Source organism: Aphis gossypii, chromosome 3 (genome assembly GCF_020184175.1).
Source record: "Aphis gossypii isolate Hap1 chromosome 3, ASM2018417v2, whole genome shotgun sequence".
NCBI lineage: Eukaryota > Metazoa > Arthropoda > Insecta > Hemiptera > Aphididae > Aphis > Aphis gossypii.
This window is the reverse complement of record NC_065532.1, coordinates 24,893,103-24,912,291: the sequence shown is the minus strand read 5'-3', so window position 1 is coordinate 24,912,291 and position 19,189 is coordinate 24,893,103. Positions and strand designations below refer to the sequence as shown.

At 33.6% G+C, this 19,189-nt stretch overlaps 1 protein-coding gene across 1 annotated transcript in view; it reads left to right on the top strand.

The window, feature by feature from the left end:
* LOC114127622 (uncharacterized) overlaps positions 1 to 19,189 on the top strand; it is a 49,746-nt gene that overhangs the window by 18,089 nt on the left and 12,468 nt on the right. The window contains exons 2-3 of the mRNA XM_050203470.1: positions 11,748 to 11,886; positions 15,026 to 16,447. Coding sequence (XP_050059427.1) covers positions 11,776 to 11,886; positions 15,026 to 16,447 — 1,533 coding nt within the window. The 5' untranslated portion in view covers positions 11,748 to 11,775. The remainder of the gene's footprint in view (positions 1 to 11,747; positions 11,887 to 15,025; positions 16,448 to 19,189) is intronic.

Here is a 19,189-nt window from a genome sequence, read left to right as displayed (position 1 = left end):
TTTAAAACTTAAATAGTCAGGTTGTCGAAACATTGTATATTTAAAGAGACGTATACACAAGGGAATAAGTTTGACTAGCAACGATGCAATGACGTAATAAACCCGGTTGTTGGTACCAGGCACCGCCGGTTGACGTCGGACCGGCGTTATTATAGTTAGACACTGACACGAACGTTAAAATTTCCTTGTTTTATAAATTATTTGTATCTCGCCGGAATGGTGAAAAATAACGAGTCCAATTTTCATTTAAAAATTAAAAAAAAAAAAAATTCATATCCTCGTTAAGAACTAAGACTTAAAATTGTATAAACCACGTGTTTTTATTATAACTTATAAGTTATAATAATGTATAGCAGGCTGTGTAACATTTAATTGAACGGGCTGTCCGTTCCGTCACGGTTGTCGGCTATCCAGTCAATAGGTTGATGCCGATTATTACGTTACGGGCGTGTGTGGTGTGTGTGTGTGTGTGTGTGTGTGTGTAGCCTTTAAATAAATTCATACAGGAAATGTAAAACTGAAAAAATAATTATAATCAACTTCTATTGCAATAGGTTCCACATAATATCACCATCACGTAGGTTTTATTATTATTTTTCACCTATTGTAAAATGTATAATGCAAATGCACACGCACACTCTCGCATAAAAAATACGTGTGTAATGTGTATATAGCCACTATAATAGTCTATACGGACGGCTGCAGCTGCGTCGAGGCCACGCGTCATCGTGTGTGTATGGACTGACGAAAATATTGTTAGAATACTTATTATGCAATATTATTGGATAGGTAGAGGCATTATATGTGTTTCTATTGAATTTTCAAAATGCGCGCGGTGTGCCTTCCGAATTACTCGCCGACGAGTTTTTGATAACCGTGACTTCACATCTGAACGGGGCAACAACCCAATAGCATCATATAGTGATGAGGCTGCGTAATGTATAACTGCTTAATCGGTAGGCTGTTTTTTTTATATTCAATTCAAAACCGTGACAACCCGAAGCTTTCACTCGTTTTTACACGACCAACCGTAGGTACAAAACATATTATACATTATACTTGTATCTATACTATCTTCTGCTGTGTTATCGGTCTACGATGATGGTCTGTTTAGTTTACAACGCCGTTGACCGAAAACTGTTCGATTCGTCATCTATTGCGCGCACATACAGCACATACACTATACATACACTTACTACTGTATAGGTGGCTATATTTACATTATATACGTATAAGATAATCTCATCTAGTGCGCACCCGCGTGTTTTCGTTTCAGATTTTTTTTTTATGTTTAGTTTCACGTTCCTTGTGTAATTATTTATAATGTGGGTTCCGTATTTTTAACGTCAACGGAACGTGTCGGGAAATTATCGATTCTGCTACAACACTGTTGTAGTTGGTGACAAGGCAACAGCGGAAGGGCGTTGGTAATTCGTTGGTATATAGGTACTATGGTCGACGGTTATACATTGTACCTACGTTTGGTTAGGAAATTGTAATGGAGGGAGGGTAGGTTGTTTATTATAATTCTTCATTGCACATGCATCGTCGGATTGTCCGGAATCCTAAAAAAAATTGTCCTATATTATGTTTAATTGTATTACGGTTTTCTGCTGTCGTATGGTTGTCGAATAAAATCTGTATATTATTATATTATATTATATTATACAGACCGAGTCGTAATAAAAAAAAAAACAATCTCGCAATAACTGTAGTAGTTTTATAATATAAACGTAGGTAGCACCTCGATGCCGTATACAGTTACGTGTTTTTCGATGAACGGATTCACTGTATTTTTTTTTTTTTTTTTTTATTATAATTTTTCTGCTGTTTTGCGTACAGATTGTAATTTATTGAATACTTGAGATTTGGTTTTGCAATTAATCATAATGATAACAATATATTATATATTATATAGGTGTCCCGTGAGGATTTACCCATTGCGATATCTCCTGAAATAATGGAGACAACGCATAATTTTATTTATTTTTTATAAGATTTACAGGGGTAAGTATTACAAGTATTTCATATTTTAATTTAATTTAATGTTTTGGTGAAGAAATTAAAAATAATATTTTGTTTTATTATTTTTTTGAAAATATTAACGTTTCAAATTTTTTTTTTAGCATGGTGATTTTTAATATATTTTTTTTAGTTTTGAGAAAAGTTTATTGTGGGCCACACAGAGCATTCGCCATCTGCATGAATTCGTGGGCCATATGTTTAATATCTCTGGCACTACGGTGATTAAATATTCACAATATTTTTATCGAAACTAGAAAAAATAATGAAAATCAAATGTTGAAACGTCAACATTTTAAGAAAAAAAAATTCTACAAAATAAATATCTGATTTTTTTTAGAGTATAATTAAATAAAATGTTATTTCTTAACTTATTTATAAAAACATTAAATTAAATTTAAATATGAAATACTTATAGTACTCATCTTTGTAAATCTTATAAAAAAAAACAAAACAAAACATAATTATGATTTCTCCATTATTTTAGGTGATATATATTACAATATGGGTTAGGTTGCAATTATGAGTAAACTTGACGGGACGCCCTGTATAAAATACATATATTATATAGTACTTGAACAAAACTCTTGTATTGTTATGTAACTATGTAAACAATAATAAAATATGAAGTTAAAATTAAAAAAAAATTAAAATTATATGGAGATAAACCACTAGTAAATTTTTTCTACGTCAGACTTTCAACTATGTGTACCTACCGTCTATGTATTTCCAAGTACTTCCTCGTACTTCTAAAGTATTTCTTAATATCTGTAGCTTGATAATCACTCCAATAAATCACACTATTCATTCCTAGCTAATACTATTTTTACAAACAATTGCTGCACGTGTGTACAATAACATATTTTTATGAATTTTATTTGAAATTTTAACAATCTATACAATACTATTTGGTACAATAAGCTAAATTGAGAATGTCTAAATATAATAAGATGATGAAAAAATATGTGCTCATTCTCTATATTTCATCAAACATTTTTTTTTCATAAACCTCGATATTTTTTTGTGGATTTTCTTTCACGTATGCTCAGAGCGCTCGTCTTGGCTATTTTGACATTCTATTGTTTTAAAGGTCATCGATGCCAATGCGTGCGGACACAATTTTATATGTAGGTACCCATACCATATACCCGCCGTATGAATCCTCACAAATGACCATCATGATATCCGGCCATATTAATATATCGACTTTCATTTTTATTTTTTTCCTTTAAAATACCATATAATAACATATAGGTACGCGTATATAACTTTCTCTGACATCGCGATCGTCCCAGACATCGCCGCCGTATGTACCTACCGCGCGTATATAGTTATTTGCCGTTCCGAAAAAGAAGAAAAATTACTATAAAAAAACTGTATAATATGCGCGTAATTATACTACATTCAGTACACGCATATATATTATATTTATAATAAGATATGCTATAGCGACCTTTACGTCACTGAAAAAGGAAACTGCAGGAGTGTGTGTGGCGAGGAAACTGCTGGCAAAACGAAGTAGACGATTTACCTTCCGAAGTTAGTTCATTATAGATCGCTGACGATAATTAAAACAAAATCGTCGCTGTATTCGCTTTCTACTCACGTGTAATTGAGTTTCCGATGCGTTATCTTTACGAACAAATTTTAAAATCCGCGAACACGATGTTTTTACGTTCCCGATCAGATCTTAACCGTCTTGGTCTTGCGCAGTTACTATTATTATCATAGGTATTCTCCTATACCTATCCATACATATATTAAGACCTGATTTATATGATTACGAATGCGCGTGTGTATATAAAATTCGTTCACGCACGCGCTTAGTTAATACGAGTAGTATTTTAGTACATATATGCATAACGCGTTGCGTATATATTCGCGCAAAGATGCCGTTAGATAAAATATACACATGTCGGCTTACAATGTAGCAATTATATTATTTTCCAGTTTATTACTAATATAGGTATACATGTGATATGTAAGTACTATTATGTGTACAGACAAACGTCCGTACAAAAGTGAATTAGACTTTTTAATAATATTTCGGGCTTCCGGTTATTAATGTAATTATATTATTGTCAAATGGTAGGTATGGTAAAATTATGATAGATAAAATAAATTGGTAGTAGAAATAGGTATAACGCGATACGCGGTGGAGAATGACGGATAAATTCCGCAGCGAAGTCTCCATTGAATTTACTGCTCGCGGATGTCACACACGGCGAATTTCCCTTTAGATATATATATGTTATATACATTTATATTTATAATACGTGTTTAACGATATTGTGAAAATAATTCTATTTTCTATTAACGAAGGTATAATAGTAGATTATAGTTCTGTACGCTAACACACACACATAACTTGTAGATGTATATAATATGATAAAAATATTTCTACTTGTAAAAAAAAAGAGTGTTATTTGTAAATATTAAATATATATACAGGTATAAATTATACATAAAAAGAAAAAATAACGTAACTTATACTAGTAGGTATATGTAATATTATTGTGTATATAATATATGTCATGTATGCATTTCGTTAACCCGGTCACACATTTCATGTGTGTTAAACCTGTTTAAAAGAATGTTTATATTGCACATCGATTTAACTATACGATATATTATGGCTTTCGGGTTTTTTAAAACAGATTTATCATAATATACCTATTATGCCTTTAAGAAAATTTAATACTTTTTAAATAGTATATAATGTATTATTATAATATACAAATTATGAATATTAGTATAGCTAGTTTATGATAATATATTAACTATATATATATATATATATATAATACATATATTATTAATATTGAATTCATTTCATAAATATGCTTTGGGTATTTGTAATTATCAAAATGACATAATTATAAAAAAATGTGTTAGGATTGAAAACAGATACGCGCGTTTGACGTGTTAGCTTATTGTGGGAGATCCGTGTTTAAATATTTTAAATATTTTATGTATGATTGTAATAAAAAGATAGCGTTCTGTTGATTTAACTCGAATGTTAATCAATAACTTGAATGTGGGCCAAACTTGAGCCATTGTCAAGAACGTGAAATATTTCAAAACCGACAATCAATTATATATATAATGGAGTATAGAATGCGTAAGATATTGAAAAACATTTGATAGGATTTATATCGTTCATTGAAGTGTGTATTAGTATTTTGATAAAAATGTATAATATATTTATGGATATTATTTTAAAATATTAATAATTAAATACATCGGTGAAAAATAAAATAAAACAGATTTATGTTTTATATGATTCGTATAAAAGTGTCGTTAAATTAAGATGTTTATGTAATATGAGTGGAGTTTAAATTACGTTGTAATACTGAATAACGATATTACCTACTGATTTAAATGATTCTCAGATGTCATGTGATGGAAATAGATATTAAGTTTCATTTCGTATTAGGGTCGAAATCAAGATGATATAGTGTTATGAAATAATTTACAATTATTACGATTTTATCTTACGCATATAGTTTTTATAAACAGTCGGAAGGCGATCTCCTTATTATTACATTTATCAAGTCGGTGTTGAATAAGCTATAGGATACTTAGGGAGCGGTTACGATAAATATCTTTGTATTTTATATTTTTAATTGTCCTTTATAGTAGTTTATCACTGCTGTTAAATGACAGGTCATATAGAAGTATAATAATATATTGTTTAAAAATGGGTTTAAAAGGATTTGTTTGTTTATTCGTTCCTCATCTTTCCTTCGGACACCCGTACTATATTGTAAATATAGAAATGCACTTTCTTGGCTCGTCCGCTGTACAATTTTATCGCCTGTTGCCACCGTTTTTGTAGTAATCATTAACAAGCTCGATTGTCGATTTTTCGAAATCGTATATTATGTCCCTTTAGCCTAACGCTTGGCAGCTGGCCGACCGCGACGTTAGCAAACAACGGGTTGAAAATAATAAATAAATAATGAACATGTGACAAAAGGCTATGTGACACCGTCTGTCGCCGTCTCCCTCTTCTACTCTGCAGTGTCCTTGTGGCTCATGCGCGTCGCGGCCCGCGAAGGCGTCACGGCGTTGTCGTTTTTAACGCCTAGAAACCGAAGTATGATAAAATCTTAAAAGATTATTATTATGTAAAGAAATCTCCTTTGTTTGTCTACCATTAACATTAGTAGGTATACGATCATTTCCACGGTAATTTTCCCCTGCGCTCTTTTTTAGATTTTCATGACACAAATAATCTAAAATAATCAAATCTTTCTTTATTGTTTTTTAACTAATTGGTATATCTATAGACTACGATACTATGGAAAGTATCTCTTCCATTTTTTTTTTTTTTTACTTTTCTTTTAAATTCCCTCCGGTTTTAGACATAAGTGTAATTTCTTCTTCTACAAATCTATATGAAAAAAATGTTTGTGTCTACCTATACACTGTCACGATGAAGTATTGTAATACCTATATTGGGTATAACGTGATTCGCATAAGTAGGCCGTGGATTAGAGGAATGATTGCTTAACTTTGATCGAGGGAAAATCAAAAGAATAAGAGTCGGACTGTATAGTATTATTATGATATCATAAGTCTTAAAGCGCGTGTTCTGCCTGTAAGGATAAAATATATTGAATAATACTATCGACGACCCGTTTTTTATCTCCATGAAGACAACGACGACTGTGTTCATTCATATATGTTATATATTATGTACCTGCAGGTTCTATTAACTATAATGTATTGCGATTTGTCCATTAATTTAAAATTTGGGCGTCGTCCCCTTGTCAATTACCGGTATTACATTAATACGTATATATTTCCGATTTTCTGTCACCCGCTACACAGGAATAAGGTATTTATTATGGTCGAATGGTTAATAATACTCAATATAGTCTGTCGTCTGCGTATGTTTTTTCAAGGCTGCCATTTAAGTGACGAAAACGTCGTAGCATAGTTGAACTTTTAGTAGATGTTTGATTTTTCAATAATATAGTCAAAGTAAATTTAAGTTGTGTATTTTATTAATTTTAAGTTTGTTTTTTATTCGTTCTTTTTTTTTTGTCACTAAAGGTGGAACTTTGGAAATTATGAACAAGGTTACGATTTTAAAAGCTTATTAGAGAAATAATGTGCCATGTATTCGCCAAAACACATATTGTTGCATATTTGCTATAGATAAGGATGGACTAGTACATAATGTATAATATTTCTGCGATTTTTTTTTATGATTTGCATTTGATTCTGCTGAAGCGTAGATAATTATATTCGTAGTGTGCGGCCCAAGTCTTACAGCATATTTTCCTAATAGGTAACTGAGAATTCTGTAGACTTATAGTTTCACTTGAGTATAACTATATGTTAATCCAGTCAAACTAATAAGGGGTAGTTATGATCTATCGGTGAATACATTTTCAACGGTCTACACCACTGCATAATTAATAATTATTTATAATTAATTATTCTTCGTATTATTATAGATTAAATAAATAATAATATGATAAAAATTAATTTTATTTCACGAGAACGAAGGCTGAAGAAAAGACTGTGCCAGCGTGTCCTACTTACCGTTAATAAACGGAAATGCTCGATCTGTGCGCATATTATATTATATACAAACGATGATGGTCGATGACTATTCTTAAATCAGTTGATTTTGGTGTTAAAAAATTATATTTTATTGTGTTGTTTACGGTTGTAGTGTATTTAATACATTTTTACATTTTTTAGTATGTTTATATTATACATCGTGGAACAGTGGTGGGCGGCAAATTGCTTTGTTTAAAACGTTGTTTTTCAATCTTTACTATAATTATTTTTCTCTATATAATTAATATAATAAGTAATAACCACTAGACCACAAATTGTTTGATTCATTTAATAGATTCATTAGCATTCGCATATTTTTGTGTAGCTCCAAGAAACACAATGTAAGTAAAAATGTCTTGTCATAGACACAAATAGAAGTGAAATTTACAATTTTATTTTATAGTATTTATTTTATTTATTTGTTAGTAATAGATATTAATAATCAATAAGTGATGATAGTAATAACTTTTTTTTTATTAATCGACCATTTGTCATTGAGTCATCTGTATAATCTTTTTATCTATTTTAAATAAGTCCATTAATATTCTATATCCTGTTTTGCAGTTGACTAACTGCTTTATTTTTATGGTTTTTTTCTTTTTAATTCTAGAAATTATTTATTATCAGTAATTGTGTAGATGCTCTTCTTGTCGATTAGTTTTGTCCATTTATTTTTATCATTTTATTTTTTTTAGCTTATAGTTTTAGGTTTCGAAAGGCTATAAAATTTTATCTTTGAACCTCATCAGCGTAACGATTTGGCCGTAACATGCGATATTGTGTTTTCGTGTTCACTGTTATTTCTTCAAATGTTTATTATCTATCATAAAACATTTTTTATGTATGATATCATACAAATACGCGATGATGTATACACTCATACATCATAGATATTTGTAATTTTAACGATTTTATATCCTAGGCGTTACTGGATTTTCCATCATCGCGTACTCTTTACATTGAACAAAAGCTGCGGAAATGACTGGAAAATTGTCTACACGGTTACCATCGTCTGCTCTGCAGAAACCGTACAGGAGCTTTGTCGTCGATAATAATTAACGTAACTATCGTAAACTGTAATTGTTATACTTAATATCATTTATAATGTTTACTACGATTTGCATATTGTAGTTTCATCAACAATTCCTATTATATAAAAACATATTTTATACAAACATTTATCGTCGTCGACGTGTTAATAATAATAATTAATATTACAGATATTGGTGATGACAATTACACTCGTTATTATATGATATCGATTTTTTTAAATAGATCTTTTTATTTTCCGTCGCTCAGCGCACAACGCACATCTCATCGACTCGCGCATGATATGCTACGTTTATAGATTACCGCCATACAGCCTATTTGGGTGTTGCAATTCAGCAATGTTTGTTTGTACAAAACAAATCGTAAATCGTTTTAAAACACGCGTTCATTTCGATAACGATTAAATGCGTCACGCATATATTTTTGCATATTATTATATATTATACTCACGCGTGAGCGTAATACACATTTTGTATATTATCATTTATCATAGACCGATTACCTAACACGTAGCATTTCGGCATTTGTCATTAACATTCACATTGGTGTTACGTGCGGCATTATTGTCCAAAGTCTTGTACCGTCTACCTGGTATAAGTACCTACCCATATAATCCTATTGCGCTCAAAACGGTCATTAAAATTATTAATTAGTATTATATTTGTTAGGATTCGTTGTTTTCCGCGTTGCTTAATCTAGATCGCAGACAGAGTCCGTGAACAATAATGATGTTTTTTTCTACGTTTGTTCCGTATTTTCGAGAGACGTTCACTTTTAATAGCATATAATAATATAATATATATTATATTATATACTCACGCGTGAGCGTAATACACATTTTGTATATTATCATTTATCATAGACCGATTACCTAACACGTAGCATTTCGGCATTTGTCATTAACATTCACATTGGTGTTACGTGCGGCATTATTGTCCAAAGTCTTGTACCGTCTACCTGGTATAAGTACCTACCCATATAATCCTATTGCGCTCAAAACGGTCACTAAAATTATTAATTAGTATTATATTTGTTAGGATTCGTTGTTTTCCGCGTTGCTTAATCTAGATCGCAGACAGAGTCCGTGAACGATAATGATGTTTTTTTTCTACGTTTGTTCCGTATTTTCGAGAGACGTTCACTTTTAATAGCATATAATATGTATTATATTATATTATGTTCGTATTTATACGCGTGTACGGCTATTGTGTGTTTTAAAAATCTTTATCTAGGCCATCCCGACGACGTGGTAATTAGTGTAATAGGTACGTTATAATAAAGCGTGCGCGGACATGACGTTAATAATCGTCTGTTCACATGGTCTAATTAGTTAAAAATTACGTTTATATTATTGTTCTAGCATTTTAAGTTTAATTTTTTTTTCTGTTATGGAATCGATTACGATTCTACGAAGTTCTACCTGCTGGACGCGCTGTGCAACTGATAGGTATATAATATTATAATGCATAGCATTGTAAAAAATTCGACTGCGTGTAACTATTGGTAGCTGGTATACGTTTCTGACGTTTCGATATACATATAATATTATAACGTCGATGGTAGGTATTCATTTATAGGTTACCGCAGCGTAACATATACGACTTTCACGGCCGCGGCGTGCCATTATTTCGGGGTTTCAGACTGGTTCGATTTCGTTGGTTTTATTTTTGAATCCGAGGAGAGTGGGTGCAGATCAGCAGCAGCAGCAGCAGCAGCGGCAGCATTACGAAACCAGTTAATTAAATATAGTTTTTTTTTTTTTTATTTCGCGTAGAAGGTCGTCGTCGTCGTATTATAGTGAACTCTGTCTGGTACACGGGAACATTTTATTTTTGCGATAAATGATCGATCGGAGACGACGACGCGCTTATCGCAAGTGGCCGTCGACGAGTATATAATATACCTCTATAACCTACCACCTATTTACAATAGCATATTCCTACGATATCGCACGAAATCAGGTCGTCGGCGGTATGTGTGTGCGCGAGCGTGTGATCGACTAGCGGTTTCTGCGAGCTGGAAATTGACCACAGGTTCCGATGACTCGAAATAATTTTTCATCTGTACCGGATACAATACAAATGATATCGTTCGTGTCCGTCCGTACACACGCACAGTTATACGCTGTACATATATTCTCGGCGAAGTATATTATATTATATTATTGTGTGTATTGTAATGATTTGTGATTTTTTCGAAATTATATTTTTTTTTTTCATTATTTACGTCCTTATACGGAACGCGAGAAGTTCTCCACGTCGTCCTTATACCGTTCGGGAGGGGTTATATGCTGTGACTTCGGACGACAAGCTAAAAAATAATGTCCACGGGCGATTGGTCTCGGTGTGCATATAAAAAAACATAATATTATATTATATTCGTATACACGTCGACGACAGCAGCTAATAATGCGTGAAATACAGAAAACAGTTGTGTTCGAAATGCAGCAGGACTGCGTTGTTGAACGGTCCATAACGTGTAATGCACACACATATTGTAGGTACATTTATATTAAAATAACAGGAAAGTGTGCTTATATATTATATTATACTCGTTGTGTATAATATTATATTATATTGCGTTCGGTGGACCAGCACTGATTTGTACTGAAATCTAAAATAATACTATATTGCGGTGTATACCGTATATATATGCGTATTTTGTGTACATTTGTAACGCGAGTGTGTGCCGAGTGGTCGTGTTCGAGAAAAAAAAATAAAATTTGAGTTTATAATATTCGAAATCACAGCCCACGGAGGATCGCCTTGAATATATTGTTATTTCTTATTTGCGAATTTTAATGGTACTGTAGGTAATTGTGTGATTATTACGATAACCGGAATTGGACGATTCGATAAAATAGGATTTATGTATTGCAATATGTTACGTCGTTGTGTACTTAAAATAGTATACTATACGATACTCTGCGAAAACGAGTTTTTGTCGAATCCGTTTTAGACCGTTAACGTCTATTTCTTATATGTATAGTGTATACGCAATATTGAACAACGTTTTTCCAAATACAGCTTACGTTTTCTCATGTATATCACAATAAATAGTTTCGGTTTGGATGAACTAAAAACATTTTTTGCTTACAGACTTTGAGGGGCCTCGAGCCCCTGTGGGATGGACTGCCGTGGCGACGAGCTCATTCAACACAATAACAGAACGGCGGCACAAGCTGTGCCTTTTCAATACCTCATCAACGAACAGGCAAAGTCTATCCTCGCTCTACAGGTCGGTGTACTTCAATTTTTTTTTGTTTTTTTTTTCTTTAGCAACTAATGTATTGCACAAGACGTGTTTCAAAATCGATAATTATCATCTCGTTATAATTGCTATATGTCGGTATATATAAAACAATTAATTATAAAGAAGATATAATACGATTAGAATGTTTCTAAATTTGTTATTTAATATTAATTACATTGGCCTATTACTATTCCCAATTACTAAAGGTTAGTATAATTTCAGTAGATATGTTGCTCTTATTATATAATAATATGTGAGATAATTTTAAATACTAAAAATGTCGTAAATAATTCTTTCTAATGGAAAGGCAGTTTCATAATTTTGAATAATTTTATTTCATTATGTTAATGTGAACTGTAAACTATAATATTCATTCGATCTTTTATGTAGTAATTGTAAGAATCTTGGAATGCTTTTGATATTAAAAAATTAAATGGATTGCAACATCACTATGTTTTTCTACGTATTTGATTAACTTCGTATCTTGATAACAATACAATACATATAAAGTTGAAATAGTATTGAAATAATTATTGAATTTAATTTGTTCTTTACCACACGCTCCTTTAAATATTGATAAATAACAAATATTAAAATATGAAATAATGATAGGTTATTACTTATTATAACGTAAGCAGAGATTATTATTTATTTGTATTAAAATAAAAAATTCTTAAATTATATTATTTCTAACATCCTGATTGAAAATATTATTTTGATCGTATACAGTACTATATTTAAATGCTAAATGTATTAATTATTATAAAAAAAAATATGAAAATAAATCGGTAAACTAACCTATTTATTACGTGGTTTATTCACAATTCCACTTTCAATAAATTATTTGCTATTTGAGAACATTTATTGAAATTTATTTTCCTCGGGCCATAATATTTAAAATACATAAATACCTTACCTTAACCGGGGTTATTATTATTTGGTTATGATAATCTAACAAACGAGACTTGTATGCATGACCCACTTAACCGGTTCGTATATTTTCGACAAATGAGGTAAAACAAAAGTTTTACCTTTCGATTTTCTGTTTATTAAAGCCAAAATCGTCATGATCATAAATGAATTTCGTGTTTTGAAAGTAAAATCTATGATGTACGTATACAGGCATATAGGAATCACAGCAAGTTTAAATTTTCAATTTCTTTTACAAGTTATTTTTGATTAATGTTCTCACATTGAATTATAAATAGATAATACAAAATAATCGTAAACAATAATTGTATGTATTTTTTTTAAATATATTATTTTATTTTGCATAAAAATAGGTCAATTAATGTCTTTTTTCGTGGTTAAAAAACTAAAAAGTAATTTGACTTTATTAATACATGCCACATGGGCTAACGTAAAAAAATTCATCAAGACCAAATTTATTTTTTATTTTTATAATGAATGTATGTTTGCAAAACAAAATATTACGCTGTGTATTGTTGAGATAATATTGAACAATGCCGTTTTTATTACGCCTATCATTATAACGACATATCATAAAACCATATACCTAATATTATTACATTATTACATTTTTAATAAAACATAATATCATAAATAAATATTTCGCACTTTACTTATATAGACGAAATAACTACATTATTTCACGGTACCTATTGAATAATGAACTAATTATTGCATTAAACTTTACAAATTTGTCTATAAATTATAATTTTATTATAAAGTAATTAATACGTTAATTAATTAAACTATTTAGTACTTACATTACATCGAAATCAAACTATTTGAACGACTCTTCAATAAATAATAAAATATATCTTGTGTCGTATGTCTTTTCCATTATAACTTATTAATTAACTTTTTTATTTATCTAAATACATATTATATTGTATTTTTCCTCATACTTAAGTACTATGTATATTTATGATACCACAAAAGTGTGGGTTTATAAAATAACTATAATAATAATAATAAAAAAATATTATTACGTTTTATTCATTAAAAAAAATCGGGCAATTTAATGTTTCATTATTTTATTTGCAAGGTTTTCTATTTTTTTTTTTTTTTTATGTGGTCACTTATAATAGTCATAGTGAGAGTTATATTTTAAATTTGTATTGTTCTTTTAATTTTAATAGACCTTGAAATTTATTATTACTATTAATAAGTTTTAATTCAATGGCTTCATGAACGATTTATTATTATTTTTCGTAAATAATTATAAGTATTATTGTTATTACGACTATTGGGTATACTTACCATTATTTTTAATGAGTCAAAATGTACAATCATCATAATGGTGGGTTTGGCATTTATTTTAAATACACAATTATTTCTTCGTTAATAACTAATTTAATTTATTCGAGTGTCAATTGTAAGTATTTATTTTAAATACTAAATAATAATGCAATATTTCAACTAAAAAATTTTTCTTTGTATAGATCCGCACGTGCCAACTATCGTATATTTTGTGTATGGACGTGTAATCGATAAAGAAAAAAATGTGGGTGTTTATAATAGTGCGATTTTAAATGCTTAATAGAAACGTTTTTAATTTGGTCTTAATCATAATAAAAATGTTAATGTGCAGATATGGTATACACGATTATTAGACTATATACGTTTTATATATGGTTCGCAGGAATATATTATATGTTCACGTTTTGAGTCCCACCAATTGAATAAATAAAACCTATCCGTAATCCGTTTGATGTGTTTTGGAATAGAAGTGCATATATAGTGTACTATAATAACGAATAATTATTATTTTTGACCGAATCTCAAGACCAACTATGGTTTCGTCCAGGAAGATATTATTGCAAACGATCTGCCCCGTTTGACGTGTATAGGTACCTACATATTAATATATATGTTTCGAAGAAAAAAATGTGGGACGCTTTTAATAATAACTTAAACTGTACAGTTTATTGTTGAAAAATGTAAAAATTTTACTCGTTCAACTAATAATAACATATACCGCATATAATTATTATACCGTATATAACCGCGTTTTATAGCCTGCTCTAACACGTTCTATAGCAATATATTTATCGCTCGGCTATACATAAATATAATTATATATGTGTGTGTGTGTGTGTAATGTGCAGTATAATATAATAAATCGGCTGACGAATGTATATCGTTTGGAATGTTTCAGGAATTACAGAATGAAGTCGGCGCGCTGTTGGAGTTTAGGGACCTGGTCATGGACACGTTCCCGCACCTGCGTCACAAGCAGGCGTCCAGCCCGGAGCCGAGCTCGGGGTCGCAGGGCGTCGGTTCCGGGGAGAGCCGTTGGGAGCCCGGGGTGCGTGTCCGCCGGAAGTTGCAGGGCCCGTCGTCCGGATGGATCGCCGGCGGCGGCGCCGGGTCCGGGGGCGGTGGATCCGGCGGCGTCGGGCTGGTGGCCGCGTCGGGGGCGGCGCCGCGGAGTCGGAGCAACAGTCACGGGAAGGGTCCGAAGAGCGGCGAACCGGCGGCCGCCTCGTCGGTGGGCACCGTGCAGGACAGCGGTTTCTGCACGGAGAGCAAGGACAGCAGCTCGACGAGTTCGCGGACCACGATGACCACCAAGAACTGCGGCAAGGACGACGACGAGGACGAGCTGTGGAGCCTGCTGGAGATGATCCAGGACAAGGGCACCAAGCTCAAGCTGGAGGTGGAGTCGCTGCAGAACCGGTTGCTGGTGGACGACGAGCGGTTGCGGCGACGCCGGCGCCGGTTGCGACTGCGGCCGTGCCGGAGCGTGGACGACCTGCAGTCGGGACAGCCGCTGGACGGCGACGACCCGCAGCGCGCCTGCTGCACCACCGGCGCCGATTACGACGTGTTCCGGGCGCACGTGGCGATCGTGAAACGCGAACGGGACGCGCTGCTCGACCGGGTCACCGAAATGGAAGCGGAGAGCCTGTCCAACGCCGCGCAAATCCACCGACTGCTCGCCGAACTCAAGGCGGTGGTGTGCGAGAACAGGGAACTCGAAGAACGGCTGTGCGGCGGCAAGTCGCCGTCGGCCGCCGCCGCCATAGCCGCCGAGACGGTCGCGGCGAGAAAATCGTCATCTAGTCATAACGGCGGCTTCGCTCCGGTTCAGCCGGAATCGTCGACGGGGCCCAGCTCGTCGTCGGCGGGCCGCGACGCGTTCTACACGCCCAGCCAACACTCGGCCTGCAACCTGTCGTCCATCGAACTGCAGTGCGGCAAACTGCACGACGGTTCGTCGTCCGCGTCCTGCGCGTCCTTGTCCTCGTCGTCCGCCATCGTCGACGACGACCTGCACGACGGCCAGGACCGCCAACGGTCCAGGAGGGTCCTGCTGGTCCGACCGTCCGACCCCATTTCCCGGAACCTGGAGGGACGCGCCCAATCGCCGCCCTTGCAGGACATCGGGTCGCCCACGTTCGCCAAACGGTTGGGCGCCCTGGACGGCGTCGTCAGCAGCCCCGGCGACAGGATCGGCAAACCCCACGCACCGGGCTTCGGCACGCCGTTGCCCAAACGAACGCTGGCCGCCATACTCAAAACGTTCAATCCGATCGAACTCCAGCGCCACCTCATCACCGTGTCCTATGAGAACAAGGTGAGCTATAATAAATAAAAAAAATAATTTTTACCAGAAATTGCAGTATATAGTGGTAAAAGTCGGTAAAAAAAATATTTATCATAAAATAACCTGCGCCATAGTCATGAAACTCATCATATGAATTATAAATAACGATTTTTGTTAAGGGGCCTCCTATATTTGCAGTTGCACACCGATTTTCCATGACATAGATCCAGCACTGATTCTGTTTTATTACGATAAACTCCGTCAAATCGGAATTTACTATACAATAATGTTGGTAAAATAATGCGATCATAATTCTTTATAATTTTGCTTGTCTGCGGGTTCATAGTCGTAGCTTATTTTCTTTTTAAAATTTAAGTCTTTTTTCAACTGCCTTCACGGATTACTCTTTGAGTTTACGTTGTTTTTGTGTGTTTTTCTTTTTACATCGCTCACTCATAGTATTATTACTGTTTATGATGAGTCATCACTCGTCACCTTAGGTATTTTTTTACTTTCGCACCGTCTCGTGCGCCCAGAAGACGACTCGTAAATCCGTTTTTCTCCTTACAAAATGATATAGCTGAAAGAGAACAATACATAATATATTATATTATAATAATACTAATGAACGTTTTCAAACGGTTCCAGTTGACAAACTTTGGAAGTATGCTCTCGTTCTTCCTATAAATAATGTATAATATATATTATATATACATTATCTCTAATACGATTTTCCTCGTGCAGTAATAAACATATACGCTTTCAATTTTGCAACAATTATTTGTTTAGATACTTTCTTTGTGGTTAAAAGGCGTGCTAAAAGTTTTCTATTCGCAAACACGCGGTTCGATTCAATACCACACGTAATCTGCAGGTTAGGCGTATAGAGAAATCGAGAATAAGATCAAATCGCAATTTATATGACCGAATGTTATGAGGGATTAAAATGTGTAGAAAACCAATCCGAAATCATGTTTACATTTTAATCACGTGTTTTGCGCTGACCATAATGTAACTCTAATACTGCGGCGCATTCGCCCTCAATGAGCGGATACGATTTTCTTTAGAATACATCGCCATAATGGTACGTGATACATAGATTTTCACTATGAGATTTGTGGTCAATAAGAAAATACGTACTTCGAATTTTTTTCTCTTCTTTTACAGGACGTCGTGTTATATTCCGGTTGGCGTTAATGATTTATGTATAATTTATATTTCATTGCTTTTATATTAGTATATATTATTATCTATCGCAGTTGGTTTCAATTTATTCGATACAGTAACACTTTTTATTAAACAGTTAAAGATGATTTATGATTATATTTATTTTAATTGCCGCTGACTGTTTTTGGACACGCTCCCAAACCCGCATTAAACACTTTCGATAAGTACGCGTTGAATGTCGTCGTTAGAGTGCAATAATTGCGGACGCAGTTAAGTGCTATATATAGAAATAAATTATTGTAGTGATGATGCTACGACGTCTATAAACACAATATAATATAATTTCTAGTGATTGTGATGGAGTGATAGACACACGAGGGTGTCCAGTTAAAAAACATTTGAAAACTACGTTTAAAATTAGAAAGACTGTTCGGTAATATTAATCGACCGCCCACCGGTTTTGTAGAACCCCTTTTGTCGTGTCGTAGTGTACATTCGTATTGTCATTATTATCATTATTATTATGCACTATACAAATTTTGTTTTTGAACCCACATTGACATATATTTACATTGAAGTTTCAAGTTCGTCACAAGTTGACCATATACGTGCACTGCGAGTGGTGCGTAAACCCACGCGTTTCCAATTTATTACACCAAACCTATTATTGTATAGTAAAGGTCTGCATTGTTTCGACTTTTAATTTTTTTTTTCGGTAGGCGGATCGTATTGCTGTTTTAATATTTCATCTCTAAACACGCATACGAATATGATTATGCACTTTTCAAGGATACGACGTTTATTTATCTCGTACAACTCATGATTTATGTGTTTATATATATATTGTCATCGAAATGCAATAGCAATAAATCGCTGCGTAGAGCCGATAATAATTAATTATTCCGTGTTGGTGACTATACAACGACGGCAATATTATTATTTCTATATAATAGGATATTATTACCGTATAATGAATTCGTACAACGTCCGATGTTTTTAAACGCAGTTTTACGCGTACAACGATCGCAGATGATTTCTGAATTTGAATACATTTTTGTTCGAGAAACAATAAACTTTAGGTAAAATTGGTATATAGATGGTTATGTAACCGTGATTCCTGAACGCAGAACGATAGTCATAACCGTAAAATATGGTATAAAGCGTTACCAACCTGGGTACCTAGTCATATACTATTGTACCGGCCACTGGGTATTCGGAAACCTAGCCAATTAGAAACACAGTCTTGGTCATCTGGGACACCGTGACGGTGATGCAGTATAGTTTAATACAACTAAGTATCGAGCATTCGTAGAGTCGCTGGCCCGACGATAATTAACTGACCTCAACTCATACTCGTGAATGTGTGTGTGTGTGTATTATACACTTTCGCAATATTGACGAATTAACGTTATAATAAATCTCTGTGTACCTGTATATATAGTACAGAGAATGAAAACGGGCCAACGCCCTTCGACGAGATTAAAGCGGGACTCGCATAACGTTTGACGTAAATGAATGAGAGGGAAAAAACACTATAATAAAATATATAGCTATATACGCGTAATCCAGTTCGGGTTTTGTGATAATATGACTATTGTCGTACGT